Genomic DNA, 17,667 nt, shown 5'->3' with positions numbered 1-17,667 from the left:
CTAGTCAACCGTGTGCTCAAACCCATTTGAGGCTTGGCCTGTGCTCTTCTTTGTGCTTGGGCTGTCTGATCCCTCTCTCCTCCATGTGGCAACTGCTGTCTCTCTAGGCCCAGCTCCCTTCTTCTCTGAAGACACCACGTAGCAAAGGTAAAAATCAAGGTTAATCTAGCAGCCATGTGACGAGTGAATTAGAAGAAGGAAGTCTGGAGGCAGGAAGACCAGTTTTAGGAGACAGTGCAAGTCCCATAGACCTGAGCTGTCCAGTATGGTAGGCATGTGTGGAATTTAAATTCAAATTAAATGAAAGAAGACGACCTGAAAAGGCTATATACTGTATGATTCTAACTATATGACGTTCAGGAAGAGGCAAAACTATGGAGACAGTAAAAAGATCAGTGGTTTTCAGAGGTTTGGGGTGGAGGGATGAATAGGCAGAGCACAGGATTTTTAGGGCAAAACCCTGTGTCATACCATGATCACGGATACCTGTCATTATACATGTGTCCAAACCCATAGAATGTGCAACACCAAGAGTGGAATGTAATGTAAACTATGAATTTGGGGGTGATTATGATGTGTCAATGGTAGGTTCATCAGTTGTAACAAATGTACCACTCTGGTGGGGGGCATTGATAATGGGGGAGGCTATTGGTATGGGGGCGGGGAGTATATGGGAAATCTCTGTATCTTCTCAATTTTGCTGTAAAGCTAAAATGGCTGTTTAAAAAATAGTGTTAATAAAAAAGATTAAAATTAATTAAAATTAAATAAAAGTAATAATTCAGTTTTTCAGTTGCACTAGCCATATTTCAAGTGCTCAGTAGCCACAAGTGGCTAATAGCTACTGTATTGGATAGCACAAATTAAATAGAACATAAATAGAACATTTCCATCATAACAGAAAGTTCTATTGGACAGCATGGCCAAAAATCAATTCCCCAAGTAAAAATGGCATTCATTCTACATAGTCACGTTTTATGTGTTATGCCTTAAAAACAGGACCATTCATTGTGTGTAACCTAATTATAGGCTGAGTGTATTGAAGATCAAAGTGATTATGGATACTATCACTGCAGTTATGAATGCAGCTTAGAATAATAAATCACATTTAGTTCCCATCACTTAAATACTTAAAAATAGTTTTAAAATAAGTAGCCCTTGAGTATGTTTTTATTGTCTATTTCTGTTTCCTCACCTACCCCCTACCTTTAAAAAAGAGACCTAAAACAGAAATTTGAATAGAATTCATTCTTTAGTAATTACCTCTACTGGGGTCAGAATAGTTGCTATTGAAAAACTGTTTCAGTGGTTTTGCCTGGTTTACTCATGATTGTTTTATCCTTTCATGTTAAATCTTTGCTATACATCAGCCTTTTAGCATTGCTGCTTTTGAAGACATTTTACTTAATTGATCTATGTGTTATTTTAAATTTTTCTTTCCCTCAGTCCACTCCCCAACCCCTGCTTCACCCATTCCAAGAGCAAGTCCCATTAGCTCTTCCTCCAAAAGAACTAATTCTCCATGTCCACTTTCGCGTCTTGTTTTAAGTCACTACCATCATTCCCCTGGATGACTACGGTAGCCTCCTAACTGGTCACTCTGCTTCTCCTTGCTTGCTAAGATCACTTCTCTTTATAACAGGCAAAATGACCTTTAAAAAAAAAAATCATGTCAGTCTCTTGTTTAGCACTTCTGCTTCCTGTTGTACTTAGGAAAGATTCCAGACACCTTAACTTGGCCTAAAAGGCTCTTTTGTGATCTGACCTTTGCCTTCTTACCCAGCCTCATCACCACACCTCCCCCCTTCACTGAGCTTCAGCCACTCTGGCCTCCTTAAGGCTCCTTTAGTATACCCAAACTTTCCTGCCTTTGGACCTTTTTCTTGCTTCTCCCTCTTGATTGTTCTTTCCCAGCTCTTGCATGAGTGGTTCCTTTTCAGCTTCAGAATCTCAGCTCCAATGTTACTTCTTTGTCCACTGTTTTTTTTTTTTTTAATTGGATTGTTTGTTTTATCACTATTGAGTTTTTAAAAAAATTTATTTAATTTATTTTTATTTTTGGCTACATTGGGTCCTTGTTGCTGTGCAACGGGCTTTCTCTAGTTGTGGTGAGCGGGGGCTACTCTTTGTTGGGGTGCGCGGGCTTTTCATTGCTGTGGCGTCTCTTGTTGTGGAGCACGGGCTCTAGGCATGTGGGCTTCAGTAGTTGTGGCACATGGGCTCAGTAGTTGTGGCTCATGAGCTCTAGAGCGCAGGCTTAGTAGTTGTGGTGCACGGGCTTAGTTGCTCCGCGGCATGTGGGATCTTCCCGGACCAGGGCTCGAACCCGTGTCCCCTGCACTGGCAAGTGGATTCTTAACCATTGCGCCACCAGGGAAGCCCTGTCCACACTTTTTAAAGTAGGCTCCCTCTACTCCTACCCCATACTCTTTGTAGCGTCATCTTTACTATTACCTGGAATGATTTTGTTTATTTATTTATTTATTTACTTGTGTGCTCTCTCTCTGTCTACTCCCACTGGAATATAACTTCCATGAGGGAAGGAAACTTATTTTTACTCCCGCTCTGTCTAAAGTACCTGGAACAGTGACTGGCACATGTAGTTGCATTCAATAAATGTTTAATAACACTGAATAACAATACTTTCTAAAGCAGATATAAGAGGAATTCTCCCCACTCCCCTGGCTTGCTCACTCTCTCTCTTTCTCTCTGCCCCTGTCTCTCTTTGGCTCTCTCTATGTATGTACACATGGGGTGTAAAATAAAAGGAATTGCCATTGCTCTAAGTGTGAATATCCTTCTAGACCCTTTATGCTTAGTATGAACTAGTGACTTTGTTGCTGCACTTCATCTTTTCCTTCATGAAGTCATGGCCCACAGCTTTTTGAATGGCTGATTTTTGTTAGAAACTATGGTGAACAATACATCTGGAAATATTCTGTCATGTTTTGATCTGAGGAACTCTAGAGAACCAGCTGCTGATTTGAAAGGGTTTTATTATGATACAGACAGTCTATTGTCTACAAAAGCACTGGCTATTACACAGTGGTATATGTGTCTTGCTTTTTTCTGAGCTATTAACTTGAGAGAAAAAACTTGTATTTATTAACTCATGCCTGACTGGTATTCCCTGAGAATAGTTTATTGTGATATTTGCTTCAGCTGCTTTACTGTGCATTTAGGAATTTTTTAAACTCGTTTTTCTTCTTTAAACTCAATAAAAGTTAAACAGTTGAATAATAGGATTGAGATACTTTCCATTCTGGATTTTAAAAATTTCACAGATTTCTGCATTAAAATGTGGTTTATATTTATGATTTAATATTCCTAAATAGCTTTATATTGATAAAAGGGTGAATTTCACTATTCCTTATATTAAAGTTTACTTCTTTTAGAGTGCTTTGTAATATATGATATAGTTAAAGAAAAATTGACATCCAGGCCCTACATAGGAATGACTTTAAAGAAAGTGAGTATGTATACCATTTGTGGTATAATAAATACATGTGTACATGCACACAATCTGGTTAGTGTGGCAGTATTTTGATATGTTTTTAAAATTTTTGGCCATTACTTTTGGGGAAGATTTATATAAAATGACAGATAATTAATAAAATTTTTAGGTAGGAAATAATTACACTTAAGTAACCGAGAGTAACATTTTAATATTACATTTTAAATTACAAAAATTATATATTCTTATTTCAGAAAATTAGAAAACAGGAAATACAGATACAATTTCACTCAAAATTTTGCAAACATTAATAAACACATTTTGTTTTATATTCTTTCAGTATTTTGCCATGTACATAATGAGTTTTGGGTTTGTTGTAATCATAGTATATTTATTATTTTTTATTCCTCCTTTTAAACGAAGTATAATGTCATAAACATTTTCCCATAGTGCTGAGTCTTTATAACCATTGTTTTAATGGCTCCGTAGTACTAAGTCTAAAGATATATCTTAATTTACTTAACTGTTCCTCATTGTTGGATAAGTTATTTTGAAAATGTTTTTGCTTTTTTAACTAACATGATAGTGAATATTTTTGTAAATATTGTGGTTACCACACTTGGTATTATTGCTTATAGGGTATATTCTCATAAGTGGAATTCCTAGATAGGACGTTTTTGTCTGTTAACACATACTAACAAATGATTTTCCAAAGAGAATATACCAGTTTACATCGCTACCAGCAGGGTGTAATACTATTCCATTGCAACATTTAGCATTATATATTATTTCTTTTTAAGTTGCTCTATGATTAGGAAAAACATCATGTTGATTACTAGTGAAGTTGTGTACTTTCATATGTTTGGTTTCTAGTTTCAGAGTTATGATTGTTTCACATATTTTCCCAGTTCCAGTAATGTCCATTTTTTTCTGAATAGACATTTTAGCCTACCTAACTGGATTCATGTACTTCATGTACTCTTTCAGAGGTGTAGCAGTTTGTCATTAAACATAAATACACACAAACTTATATATTCTCAATGATGAATTTTTTTTTTTCTCACTGTGCTCAATGATGCCTTCAAATTAATTACTCTGGAACAGGGTTAATACATTATATTTGCACTCTATATTGTTATCCAGGTGTATTGTGGAAGCATATGTGGGAGCAATCTTAATAATTTCAAAAAATCCAGAAATTTTCTTCAAATCTATCATTTTCAGTGATAGAGTATGTGTAATGTATATGTTTCAAATATGTTTAAATAATAGTTTTAAAAGTCTGAGAATTTAAATTTGAATTGTGAATCTTTTTTCCCTGTAGGTTGGAAAAGAGACCGTTCAGACCACTGAGGATCAGATTTTGAAGAGAGATATGCCACCAGCATTTATTAAGTAAGTAATTAAAACATTGTTCTATTGCTAAGCAGGATAATCCTCTTGTTAGGAAAGGAAAAATACTGACTGTAGGAGCAATTTTTTTTTTTTTAAATATAAAGCTCTGTTTACAGTTGAAATTTCAATTTTTCATTTTTCAACAGTCAAATTTCCTACTGTTGATTTTATTCATTGGTGTTAGGCATTTTTGACATAATTTTTAATCAAACTATGACTTCTGAATTTTGTTTTTCAGAATGGAAAGGATTCAGAAACATTCTGACCTTAGCATGCATGAGTCTGGACTGTGTACTAAATATCTTTGCTTGGAGATAACAGTGGATACAAACTTAAAAAAAAAAAAAGTGTTACATATTTCAGTAGCGTTTTAAATTTAAGTTATATTTACGTATCACTTAATACTCCTACAAATAATTTCTAGACATTTTGGCCTATCCTATGTAAAGTAAGCAGAGATGCTAACTTTTGATTAGTTAAAGCTTCTCAGGTTCTTGATTATGTTGTCTTTGATTAATGACTTTGTTTTTTACGGCAGTCAAGTCCTAAGTAAAAGTAAAGCCTGATGCATAAGACAAAAAAAAAAAAAAAAAATGTAGAACCTCTACAAGTCAATAAGAGGTAAGTCTATTCAGTTTTAAAAAACAAGGGCAAAGAATTTGAATAGGCACTTCAAAAGAGAGGAAATCCAAATGGCCAGTAAACCTGTGAGAAGGTGCTCTATCTCAGTAGTCATCAGAGAAGTGCAAATTGTTCTATTATAAGCTCCTAAAATTAAGAAGTCTGATAATGTCAGTTGTTGGTGTGGATGTGGAGCAATTGGGACACTGCTGCTGGGAATGTGAATTGGTGCAGCCACGTTGGGAAACAGTTGGGCATTAGTAAAGTGGAAGATAGGCAATTTCACTGCCTCCCAGTATATTCCCTAAAGAAACTTATGCCCATGTACACTAGGATCCATATACAAAAATACTGGTATCAACATTGCTCATGATGATACCACTGGTCTATCTACAGTAGAATGGATAAAAACGATCATGGTATAGTCATCAATTGGAATATTAATCAGTAATAAAAAGGAATGAGAATATTTCATTTTAAAATGGTTAATTTTATGAATTAAAAAAAGAATGAATGAATCTGAAAAATAATTAAGGGAAGTGAATGATAGAGATATAGATATGTAGGTAGGTTCCATTTATTTAAAGTTCAAAAACATATAGAAATAAACTGTTGTTTAGGGATGCCTATTTATAAGGTAAAAAGATAAAGACGAATAAGGAAGTAATGAACACAGAAGTCTGGGTAGTGGTATCTCCGGGAGGAAGGAAGAGGGCTGTACTCAGGGAGAGGCATGCAGGGGCTTCTAAAGTGGTAATAATGTTCTATTTCTTGATTTAACTGTTCAGTTACGTGAGTGGTGGTTTTATAATCACTCATTATATTATACATATGTTTTGTGCAATTTTCTGTATGTATGTTATATATCACAATTTAAAATAAAGCAAGAAGTGTTCCTTTATTTTTATCCTCCTTATGGTCTATTATTTTCATTGAACAGATGAGAATTTCACCCATATTGGTATCTTCTTATTTCTAACTTACTTTAGTGGGTGCTTCTACAGAACTATGTTTCTGTTAATTCTGCAAAATGTTCATATGTCAGGAAGTGAGGTTACCAGAAGCATCTGTTTTTTGCAGAGTCTGTTTTGTGGGAGTCTCTTTTTAAACTTGCCCTCTTTGGACTTGGTGGCATCCTGGGTTTCTTCCAGCTCTAACCAGTGCGAGCCTACTTTGTTTACGTGCCATTTCATCAGCATGGTAATATTAAGAGTCCTATGCTGTCAGTTAAACATAGTATAATTAAACTTGCATTTACTGTACATTAAAAACACAGCTCTAGGGCTTCCCTGGTGGTGCAGTGGTTGAGAATCTGCCTGCCAACGCAGGGGACACGGGTTTGAGCCCTGGTCTGGGAAGATCCCACATGCCGCGGAGCAACTGGGCCTGTGAGCCACAGCTACTGAGTCTGCGCGTCTGGAGCCTGTGCTCCGCAACAAGAGAGGCCGCGATAATGAGTGGCCCGCGCACCGCGATGAAGAGTGGCCCCCGCTCGCCGCAACTAGAGAAAGCCCTCGCACAGAAACGAAGACCCACAGCCAAAAAAAAAAAGTTAGTTTTCAAAGAGCTTTAAAAAAAAAAAACAAAAAAACACAGCTCTAGCTTGTACCCATTTGCTCCTCACCCCCTGGAAGGTACAGAGCATGGTGAGATAGTGTATAGGGAGATTCAGTATCAGGGAAGTATGTATATGTATAGCTGATTCACTTTGTTATAAAGCAGAAACTAACACACCATTGTAAAGCAATTATACTCCAATAAAGCTGTTAAAAAAAAATATCGGGGAAGTTGGACTTGATGACCCTATAAAAAGTTCCTTTTAACCCTTCACATTCAAGCCTATGAATATCATTTGGTAAATGAATTTCTTCAGGAAACTCATTTCTGCTTATTCCCAGAGATATACCTTTGAAATATGCTATGTGCTCTCTCACAGGCTTCCTTGGGGACTTAGAAAAATTAAAGAGTACGCGAGTTGTGATGATATTTTCAGAAAAGTGGGTAACTTTAAAACAAAACAAAACTTCATTGATCACCCTTGGTGGTAACTAGGACACCAGCCCCTTACTCTGGTAATGGGAAATTTAAAGAAAAGAGGCATTTGTCCTATCTTTCCAGAGGTTCCTCAAAAAATTAAAATAGATATATCACATGATCCAGCAATTCCACTTCTGGGTATTTATCTTTTTTTTTTTTTAATTTTTAAATTTTATTTTTGGCTGTGTTGGGTCTTTGTTGCTGCGTGCGGGCTTTCTCTAGTTGCGGCGAGCAGGGGCTACTCTTCGTTGCGGTGTGTGGGCTTATTGCAGTGGCTTCTCTTGTTGCGGAGCATGGGCTCTAGGTGCGCGGGCTTCAGTATTTGTGGCCCTCGGGCTCCATAGTTGTGGCTTGTGGGCTCTAGAGCTCAGGCTCAGTAGTTGTGGCGCACGGGCTTAGTTGCTCCGCGGCATGTGGGATCCTCCTGAACCAGGGCTCAAACCTGTGTCCCCTGCATTGGCAGGTGGATTCTTAACCACTGCACCACCAGGGAAGTCCCTGGGTATTTATCTTAAGGAAATAAAATCACTTATCTTGAAAAAAAATCTGCACCCCATGTTGATTGCAGCATTATTTACAATAGTCAAGATATGGAAACAACCTGTGTCCATCAGTGGGTGAATTGATAAAGATGTGATATATATATAATATATTATTCAGCCACAGAAAAGAAGGAAATCCTGCTGTTTGTAACAACATGGATGGACCCTGAGGGCATTATGCTAAGTGAAATAAGTCAGAGAAAGACAAATACTATATGATTTATATGTAGAATATTTTAAAAAATGAACTCATAGGTACAGAGAACAGATGGGTGGTTGCCAGAGGTGGGGCGGTGGGGGGCTGTGCAAGATGGGGAAGGGAGTCAAAAAGTACAAACTTGCAGTTATAAATAAGTCATGAAGGTATAATGTACAGCATGGTGAATATAGTTAATAATACTGTATTATATATTTGAAAGTTGCTGAGAGTAGATCTTAAAAGTTCTCATCAGAAGAAAAAAAAATTGTAACTATCCTTTCTCTCTTAGGCATACTTTATTTCACAGTAACCTAATAGCTCTAGTTGATGGGGGAAATTCTAACCAATAAAAGTGGAATAAATGACAGAATTAGAAAGTCATGATTATGCAATGTTTAATGAAACCACTGATTTAGGTAAGGATCATCAATGGATATGAAACCATTCAGAGGTTTTTAACCTTTATCATGCCATGCGGGGAGACCCTGGTCACCTTGAGGAGTCAGGGAAAAACATTGTGTTATGAGCAACTGAAATATTTACTGAGCAGTGTTTAAAAAGTACACGACTTAATATGCCACACTCTGAAATGTTACCTGAAAATAGCCTGGAGTACAAAAACAATATGGCTGTGGTTATCAAACAAATTTGGGGGACAAATAAGTATTCTGCAGTTTAAAACATGAAGGCTCTTTATGCTTTTCTTTAGAATGCAAAATGAAGCAAAAAATAACTTCACTAGGATGGGGAAGGGACAGAGAGGGAAACAGATGGAAGCAATTAATGACATCCTTGGAACTGTTGAGTAGGACATTCTTTTGGGCTGTTTGGTTGATGTTTGGAAGTTTCCAGGGCATGACAGACTGATGCTTCTGCTGTCTCTACTTTCACAAGGACTTCTAAATAGTGTCTGCTTTGACAACGCTAAAAAATAAGTTTAAAAATTTATTCTTAGATCAATCTCTATTCCTAGAATGTTAGAATGTCAGGGCTAGAGAAAACAGAAGACTGTTGATCTATAGATGGATTTATACATAAGCAATCTGATGTAGATTTAGAGATTTTTCAGGGAAGGATATGTCATTTTCAGAATTTTTGACATTTTCAGGATTTGGGGGGGGTCTCAAAATCAAACCATAGTCTATTTGTGTGACTGGCAATTAAGGGCATGTTGCAATGTTGGAGAATGGTTTAATATCAGTTAAAGATCATACATTTGGGTTGTAACTGTTGATGAGGGACTCCGATGCTTGGGCAATTCCTTACTGTAAAAGTGAGGGCCATTTTAATATAGAACAAGATTTGCATTGTCACAGGAAGGCTTTCTCTTGGGTGGAGCAAAAGTTATCTGATCCCTGACTGCACTGGCAAATAGAGTTTACAATTTGCTAATTTTACCAGATTGCATTAATAGCCACAGTGTTGCACAAGAGGTGTAGGGTTGCGTGATGATTGCCACAGAAACTGCTGTGATCTTTATAGACTTCAGCAGTGCCACGGTCATGCTGTACTGTTAAAATAGTGGTTAGACTCACCCTATAAGAAGTCATTTAAAAAAAAAAAAAAAAAGAAGTCATTTGTTCCTTTAGAGACTGTCCGCAGGAGATTCAGCTACTGTTCTTTGTGTTTGTACTTTGCGTCATCGTCATTAATCATCATCAGGCAGCTGCAGCAGCTGTAATAGTTACGTGCGATTGATTAAGGTGCTAGACACACTAATTGGTTAATAGAATATTTATTGATTGCTTTCTATGTGTCTAGCATGCTAAGTGCTACATAGAATAGCAGTTTTTAATCGTTCTTATTATGAATGATCACTTGTAAGATGTATTACAAGTTATTTATTAATAGTAATAAAGTGCCAAAGTTTGCAAATGCTTTATTTAAAAAAAAAAAAAGTAAATTGAGCATATTCAAGATCACCTGAATAATAACATTCCTCTCATTCCCACTCACTAGGTTTTGGTTTTTTCGTTTTAACTTTTATTGAAATATAATATATTCACTGGCTTTTTATTATGCTTTCTTTAGTGCAGGAGAAATTAGTGGAAATATCGCTGTTGTGGCTGGAAATTGTGCATAATCGTAGGTACACCCAAAGGGGTAGGTCATATATTGAGAGTTTTATTCTTCTGTGTATCATGGAGGCACTAAGGTGAACTGCTGCTACAGAGAGATTTTTAAGAAAGTGCTTTAAGAAATTTCAAATTGAAGAGCTGTAAAACAGACTGACTTTATAATAGGAATTCAGAGAAGGAGTGCTATCATGGTAGGTAGGAATAGTAGAAAGAGGCTCATGTAGGAAGTGGGACTTGGGAGGACAGATGTAGGGAAAAAGGAAAGTACTGGAAGTGGGGACAGGTGTGGGAAGAAAGGAAAATACTCCAGGTGGAATGAGCAGCATGGGTCAGTCATGGGGGCTTTGAGGAGAGGAACAGTCATGGTGGGGGTGGTAGGAACTAAGCTTAGTTAGTTGGGTCAGGTGATGAAGCCCTTGAAAGCCAGGCAGAGGAATTTGGAATTGGGTGGTAGGGAAGCTTTGCACTTCTTGAGCAGTAACTCGAATGACAAGATGAAGGTGGTTTTTCAGGAAGAGTCATAGCCAATACAGGATGAATAATAGGTGCTAGTGAAGGAGCGTAAGCTGTGTGTCAAACTGACCAGATTCATTTCCTGTCAGCAGGGATTTGCTTCAAGCTGATTTCTTAATAGGTAAAAAATGTTTGTGGCAAACTTATTTTATTAGCCTCGGAAAAACTGCTATTGCAGTATACAGTGGAATTTCATTCTTATTTCTGCAATGGAGCAGAAATGGATAAGGAAGGCAGTTCTTGACCCGTATCCAGGGGTGTTCAGTATCTGAATGTATCAAAAGGTGTCACTTGTGAGGTGGTCTCCTGGTATGAACTCCTTAAAAAGGGCATAATGCGCTTTGTCTGTTGGCAGGCAAATAGTTTCATTTTAGAACTGTGAAGTGTCGCCACTCTGTCTCAGTGCTGCTCTGAACAGTCTGCTTGAAATCATCAAAACTTGGATTGATTCACCAGTTTGGACTATTTTTGAAACATATTGTAATGTCTAAGCCTATTGAATAAAAGAATGTTCCTAAAATACTTTGTGAAAGGGTGTATGTAGTGGCAATCTACGTGATTGCCATTAATCATATTTCCTAGGAAATTGCCATGTTTTAACCCTTAAACTTTATTAGTTAAGCACAATTATGGTCTGTATTTGTACAGTTTTACCTTGACTGATATTCATGTACAAAGAAGAAATTTGAAAAGGATTTAAACATGCTTACACTTAATTTAGATTTCTTTTGACTTAAAGTGGTAGTGTCATATTTTTAGATCATAAGCCCTCATATTTAGCTTTTTTCTTTCCTTTTGATTTTGAACACTGAGAATAATTCGTGATGAAATTTGAATTTTCAAACACTTTTTGGTGAAAGTGGCCAGAATATCTTTTTACAGTATTAATTCTTTGAGCATGCACTGTGCTTCTCTGGGGCTAATGTGTGATTCTAATTTTTGGTTTTTAAACTTTGAGTTTTTAGTGATCCTTCCATTGCTACTTTAAGAGAAGATTTTTGTTACTTAACATAGATGACCAAGTAACTATGCGATAATTATTCACATCTGTCAGCTGACTTGTTGCACTTTTGACCTAGAGCAAGCACTCAAACTTTAAATAGTTCACCTTTGAACTTGCCACATTAAACATAGTTGAGTACTACTATTTTTCACTTTCTCAAGCAAAAATGATTTAAGTTTTGAGTCTTCTCAATAATGAACTCTGGGTATTTTATTAACTTGTGGAAGAGTTCTAAACAACTTGGCAGGGATTTAACCCTTATTTTACTTTGTATACACTTCATGATTAAGAAGTAAGCAAATAATACTTTAAACATGTAATACTTTGGTTTCCATTGTCAACAGAGTGATCAGTCACATGATTGAAGGGAACTCAAGGGGCCGAGGGAACTCACATTTATTGAGTATGTATTATTGGGAGAGGTACTTACATGTTTTTATTTTCTCATGTAATTCTGAGAACATCAACTTCAAGGTATTAATACATTCATCTTACAGATAAGAAAACTGAGGTTTGACAAACTTTAACTCACCCAAGTTTGCTCAGCATGTAAGTGGCAGAACGTGTTACCTGTTGGTGGTCTCGTGGCGTCCAAGTCCATGTTCTTTCCATAATCTGACTTCCAAGAAGTCAGGTGGTCCACCCCTCTCTTTCCAGGCACTACTAACTTTATACCACTCTTAGAGGATAACGATTTACAGTTTTCCTGAGTATTTCCAAAGAAGGAACTTTATGGATGTAATTTGTGATGTACTGCAGTGTCTTACACCCCCTTAAGCTATAAAGAAGTTAAAGTCATAATATTTTAAAGTTAAAAAGAATCATAGAGATTATTTAATCCAACTACTTTATTTTATAGATGAATTGAGGCCATTGGCTGCCCCACCCCTACCCTGCAAATACAAACAGAAACACTAAAAGTAATTCGACACTAGTATTCCCTTAATGATTACCTTGACTATATAGGTCCAATCTCAAATTAAGAAGTTCTCAAGGTTTAAGTTTTTTTTTCCTACCTCTATTTAAAATCTTTATTGTTCTTTCCTTAATAGAAGCAAAAGAGCCTTATAAAAATAGCTCTATTTCTTGAGTACCTTTTATGAGCTGGGTACTTTATATTGTGTTTTTTAATGCACCTCATCTTGCAGATGAGGAACCTGAGAGTCAGAGAAGCTCACAGTAACTTGTTGAAAGTTACCTAGTACATAAATGTCAGAGGTAAGATTCAAACCCTAAACTATCTGACACCCAGGCTTGTACTCAATCCAGTATGCTAAGACTCTTTCTCACCCTTCCTTATAAGAATCTCTTCTCATAATGTAATAGTTATTGTGGGGCTTAAATGAGTGAGATAATGTATGTGAAAGTACCTGAAAAAAAAGATATTTGGTGAAAGTTAGCTTTCTTCTTGAGCTTCTCAATCTTTTTTCTCAATCATTTTCTCCAAATAAGCTCAGTTACTTTTTAAGCTTTTTCATAGAAAAATTTCCTCTCATTTATTGTCTCCTGTAGTAAGACCTTGTAAAAAAAAAAAATCACGATTGCTTGTTTTTATTTAATAATTTTTCTGTATCTGTTGAGATAATCATGCAGTTTTTATCCTTTCCTCTATAAGATGGTCTCTGGTCTACTCCATAAGTATCAACTTTTCTGATGGTGAACCGTCTATGCATTTCTTTCTTTCTTTTTTTTTTTTTTTTTCGGCCACACTGCACAGCTTGCGGGATCTTAGTTCACCGACCAGGGATCGAACCCCTGGCCCCGGCAGTCAAAGCGTTGAGTTCCCCCATCTATGCATTTCTAAGATAAACCCTATGTAGTAGTGATTTAGAGAAGAAAATACAACGGTAAATTCAACTTTAATGTTTTAAAAAGATTTTGCTTCTTTGTTCATGAGGGGTCTTGATCTTTAATTTTCTTATTCTGTTATCAAGGTTATTTTAGTTTCATAAAGTAAGATTTCTAGTCTTTGAAACATTTTATATAAGAAAAGGATTGTCTGTTCTTGAAAGTTGGGCAAAACTTGCATCTAAAACTTTCTCTGGGTCTGGTGTCCTTTAGAGGAAGTAATTTGATTACTCTTTCAGATTCCTTTTATTATCTAATTCAGGTTTTAAATTCATTTTGAGTCACCTTTGATAATCTGATACTTTTCTAAGAAATTATGCATTTCCTCTATCCTTTTTTGTTCAGTATTATCTATTTCTGCCTTTTTCTTTTCTTATCACTCTTATGGGGGATTTATGTTTTATTAGTTTTTTCCCCAAAGATCTATTTCATTAAATTCTGTTCTTAGGTTCATTATTTATTTTGTTAAGTTTATTATTTGAATATCTTATTTTCAATATTTCTATCTTTATGTTTGGTATTTCTTGTTTTTAAATAAATATAATATTTTGGGCTCTCAATTTTGCTCTGACTACAAGTTTAGAAACAGCTGTATAGGTACTTTAATAGTTGTTCAGCCCTAAATATTTTGTAATTTTGGTGTGAATTCCTCTTACCCATGTGCATTATTTAGTAGTACATTTAAAGATTCTTTTTACTACAGGCATACTTCAGAGATGTTGCGTGTTCAGTTCCAGATTACCACAATAGTCGCAATAAAACAAGTCACATGAATTTTTTGGTTTCCCAGTGCATATAAAAGTTGTTTATACTACACTGTAGTCTGTTAAGTGTGCAATAGCATATGTCTAAAAAAACAATGTACATACCTTAATTTAAAAATATTTTATTGCTAAAAAATGCCAAAACAATTACAGTAATAACATCACAGGTCACCATGACAAATATCATAACAATGAAAAATTTTGAAATATTGTGAGAATTACCAAAATGTGACACAGAGACATGAAGTGAGCAAATGATGTTGGGAAAACGATGCCTGTAGTCTTGTTCAACACAGGGGCCACAAACCTTCTAATTGTAAAAACACAGTATAAACACAGTAAAAAACACAGCATCTGCTAAGTGCAATGAAGTGAAGTGCAATAAAATGAGGTATGCCTATATCTTTTAATTGTTATATTTCTAATTTAATTGCTTTGTGCCCAGAAGTCTTGGTTGGTATGTTATCAATTCTTCGAAATTATTCTGTGACATAATAAGTGGTCAGTGTTGGTAAGTGTAGTGTGTGTGCTTAAAAAGAAAGTGTATTCTCTTCTGCTTGGGTATAGGGTTCTCTTTTTATCAATTAGGTCAACATATAAGTATTATTGATCAGACTTTTATAGTCTTACTATAAATCATAAACTGTTTATGATTGAGGTCTGTTGAAATCTATAATAGTTGTAGATTTGTCAATTTTCCTCATAATTGTCAGTTTTAACTTTATATATTTCAAAGCAATATTATAAGTGGTTACAAGCTTATGATTCTCTTGGATCCTAAATTCTCTTAATTATTTTGTTATTATCTTTTTTTAGGATGATTGCTGACTGATGTTAAGCCTACTGTTGACTTTTATCTCCAGATTTTGTTCTTTTTTTTTTTAAACCACATCCTAGTTTTTGTCAGTTTTCTTCATAAGTAAAAATATTCTCTTATTGTGTGTCTATTCCACTTCACTTTGTGTTTAGGTATTTACACCTCTAGCTCATTCATTACATTCTGCTGTAGAACAGTGATTGTCAACTTTTTTCAGCATAAGAACCTTCAAATAATAATGGTGAGACTCTTTATTATTAGTTGATTAAGAATGTATAAGAATGAAAGTCACAATGAATTTATAATGTTTTAAAATAGATTTTTATTTTATTCATCACGACAGCATCAACATACATTTGAAAACTACTAGTATCTGTAAGACACACTTGCTTATATGTTTATCTGTTTCTGCTGTAACCGCAGCATGAGATGGAGGAAGGACCAGGGGAGCTGATAGACCTGTAGGTAGCAGAGTTCTTGATTGAAACTTGCAGGATCAGAATCTCTTCTCCCTTCACAGATGCTAGATTTGAACAAGGGGTGAAAGAAGGTGGGGAGAAAGACTAGGACTAGTCATTCAGGCTTTAAAGGATTCAAAGGTTGTGACTCATACTCTGCCTTTCAAATAAGCTGCCACCAAGACTTGAGGAGGATGTAGCTTGGGCAGCAGTGACACTTCGAACCTTCCCATCCCCGACATGCTGCTTCCCTTTCAGTTATCTCTGGGCTCTGGCAGAATCCTGTTTTGTTTGAAGGGAAGTTGAAACTGGCTACATACCCTCCTAATCTCATCTGAAATAAAAGAATTTAGTGAGCCTTTGATGTTTATGTGTGTTTTAGCTGTGTTATCTCAATGTACATGTTCTAGCAAAAAGAGTGTGGTGTTGCTGTTAAAGGGTTTTGAATGCTTTCAGTATGACTCATTGTGGTTTTTAATTTTAGTTTGGGGTGTACACATGCAGTGTCCAGTACTGTCACTGAGTTAGGTCAGGGAAAGGAATAATTTGTGGATGAGGCCTGTAGGATCTTTAAATCTAGGAGCACAGGGTTGGAACAGCATGTTTTAGTGTTACCACACAGTATACACAGGGGTGAGTTGGTGCTGGGCACTTGCTACTTGAACTAGATTAAAGTTTGTCATTGTACTCAGTGTTCCTAACTCCCTCCTAAAAACTGTAACTGCTTGTAGCCTTCACTCAGGTTTCTGAATGACTAATGGCCAAGACTCCTTGACCTTTCTCAAAATGGCAGTGCCAGGAGCAAAGCGTATTGGCTGGTACTGGGAAGCCACGGAATGACTCTGCTTTTTGCTATTTTAAAGTGAAATTAGTGCCAAATGGCTAGTATATAAAAGAATACTTTATTTTCACACATCTCCCTGAGTCTTTTGAAATCTTTACATATACTATCAGTTTTAAAATCATATGTATATGCACAGAAAGATACGAGGATGGAATGAGTTGATTATAGAGGCCATACTTCCTATTTGAGGGATACTAGAAAGACTGCATTATCAGTTGCTAATACCTGGAATTTCATTAGAGCTCATTCTTCAGGTTAACAGTTTAAATGCTTGAATACATAGCGAAGGGAGAATCTTTGAGTCATCAGCAGTCATTTTTACTGATCTGCGGTTAGGTTCTAAATGTGGGGAAGCAGAGTGAGGGCCTGCCCCTTACCCCCAACCCCTGGCCTCTCACCCAGGCCTTATATTTATGAAGGGCCTAGACTTCAATATTTTCTTCAAATGATATATGTAGTCATAGAGGAAGAGAGGGATTCTTAAAAGAAGATGTTTATCATGCAATTAAAATTATTCAATGTAAAGACTTAAATATACCACCATGTTTATGACCCTGTTTTGGCATTTCTTTATTTTTAAATATGGGCTTCTCAAACTTGGAAGTAATCTGGGCCTTTCTTGATCTCTCAGAGACCCTGCCCAGATAGGAAGGGAAGGAGAGTCTCAACATGGGTTAAGAAGACAGCAGGAATAGCCCAGCCAGTCGATTTTGCCTGCCAGATAAATTATGCCAGGGCCAGCCTGGTTGGAAATGGACATGCTGGGTGCCATGGCCACAGTGGCGGAAAGCCTCACCCACCAGCTGACTGTGTTCTTTCTTCCTCCCACCTGTTTCCTTCCTATCTACCAAGTGTTGTCTGTGCTTTTTGTGATCGGATATGCTTGTGGTCTGACCAGCTCTCTCGAAAGGACAGGTCCCAGGATGTAAACACCTGCTTCCTTGGATGTGCTCCAGGGTAATCTGACTTCCATGATGTCAGATTTTCAGGTGTTCTGCTCCATAGCACTGCAGTCTTTAGTAAGCAGAATGCATTTTTTGTGACAGTGTTTATAACCTAAACGGCTATACTGTCTAAGGTCAGGTTTTATTAAA

At 36.3% G+C, this 17,667-nt stretch overlaps 1 protein-coding gene across 4 annotated transcripts in view; it reads left to right on the top strand.

The window, feature by feature from the left end:
* VCL (vinculin) overlaps nt 1-17,667 on the top strand; it is a 97,406-nt gene that overhangs the window by 26,433 nt on the left and 53,306 nt on the right. For all 4 annotated transcript variants that reach the window (XM_036828857.1, XM_036828859.1, XM_036828860.1 and 1 more), the window contains exon 2: nt 4,779-4,849. In XM_036828857.1, the coding sequence (XP_036684752.1) occupies nt 4,779-4,849 (71 nt within the window). The remainder of the gene's footprint in view (nt 1-4,778; nt 4,850-17,667) is intronic.

Source organism: Balaenoptera musculus, chromosome 16, assembly GCF_009873245.2.
Source record: "Balaenoptera musculus isolate JJ_BM4_2016_0621 chromosome 16, mBalMus1.pri.v3, whole genome shotgun sequence".
NCBI classification, from domain to species: Eukaryota; Metazoa; Chordata; class Mammalia; order Artiodactyla; family Balaenopteridae; genus Balaenoptera; species Balaenoptera musculus.
Note: the sequence above shows the minus strand (reverse complement) of the source record. Positions and strands in the feature narration are given on the sequence as shown.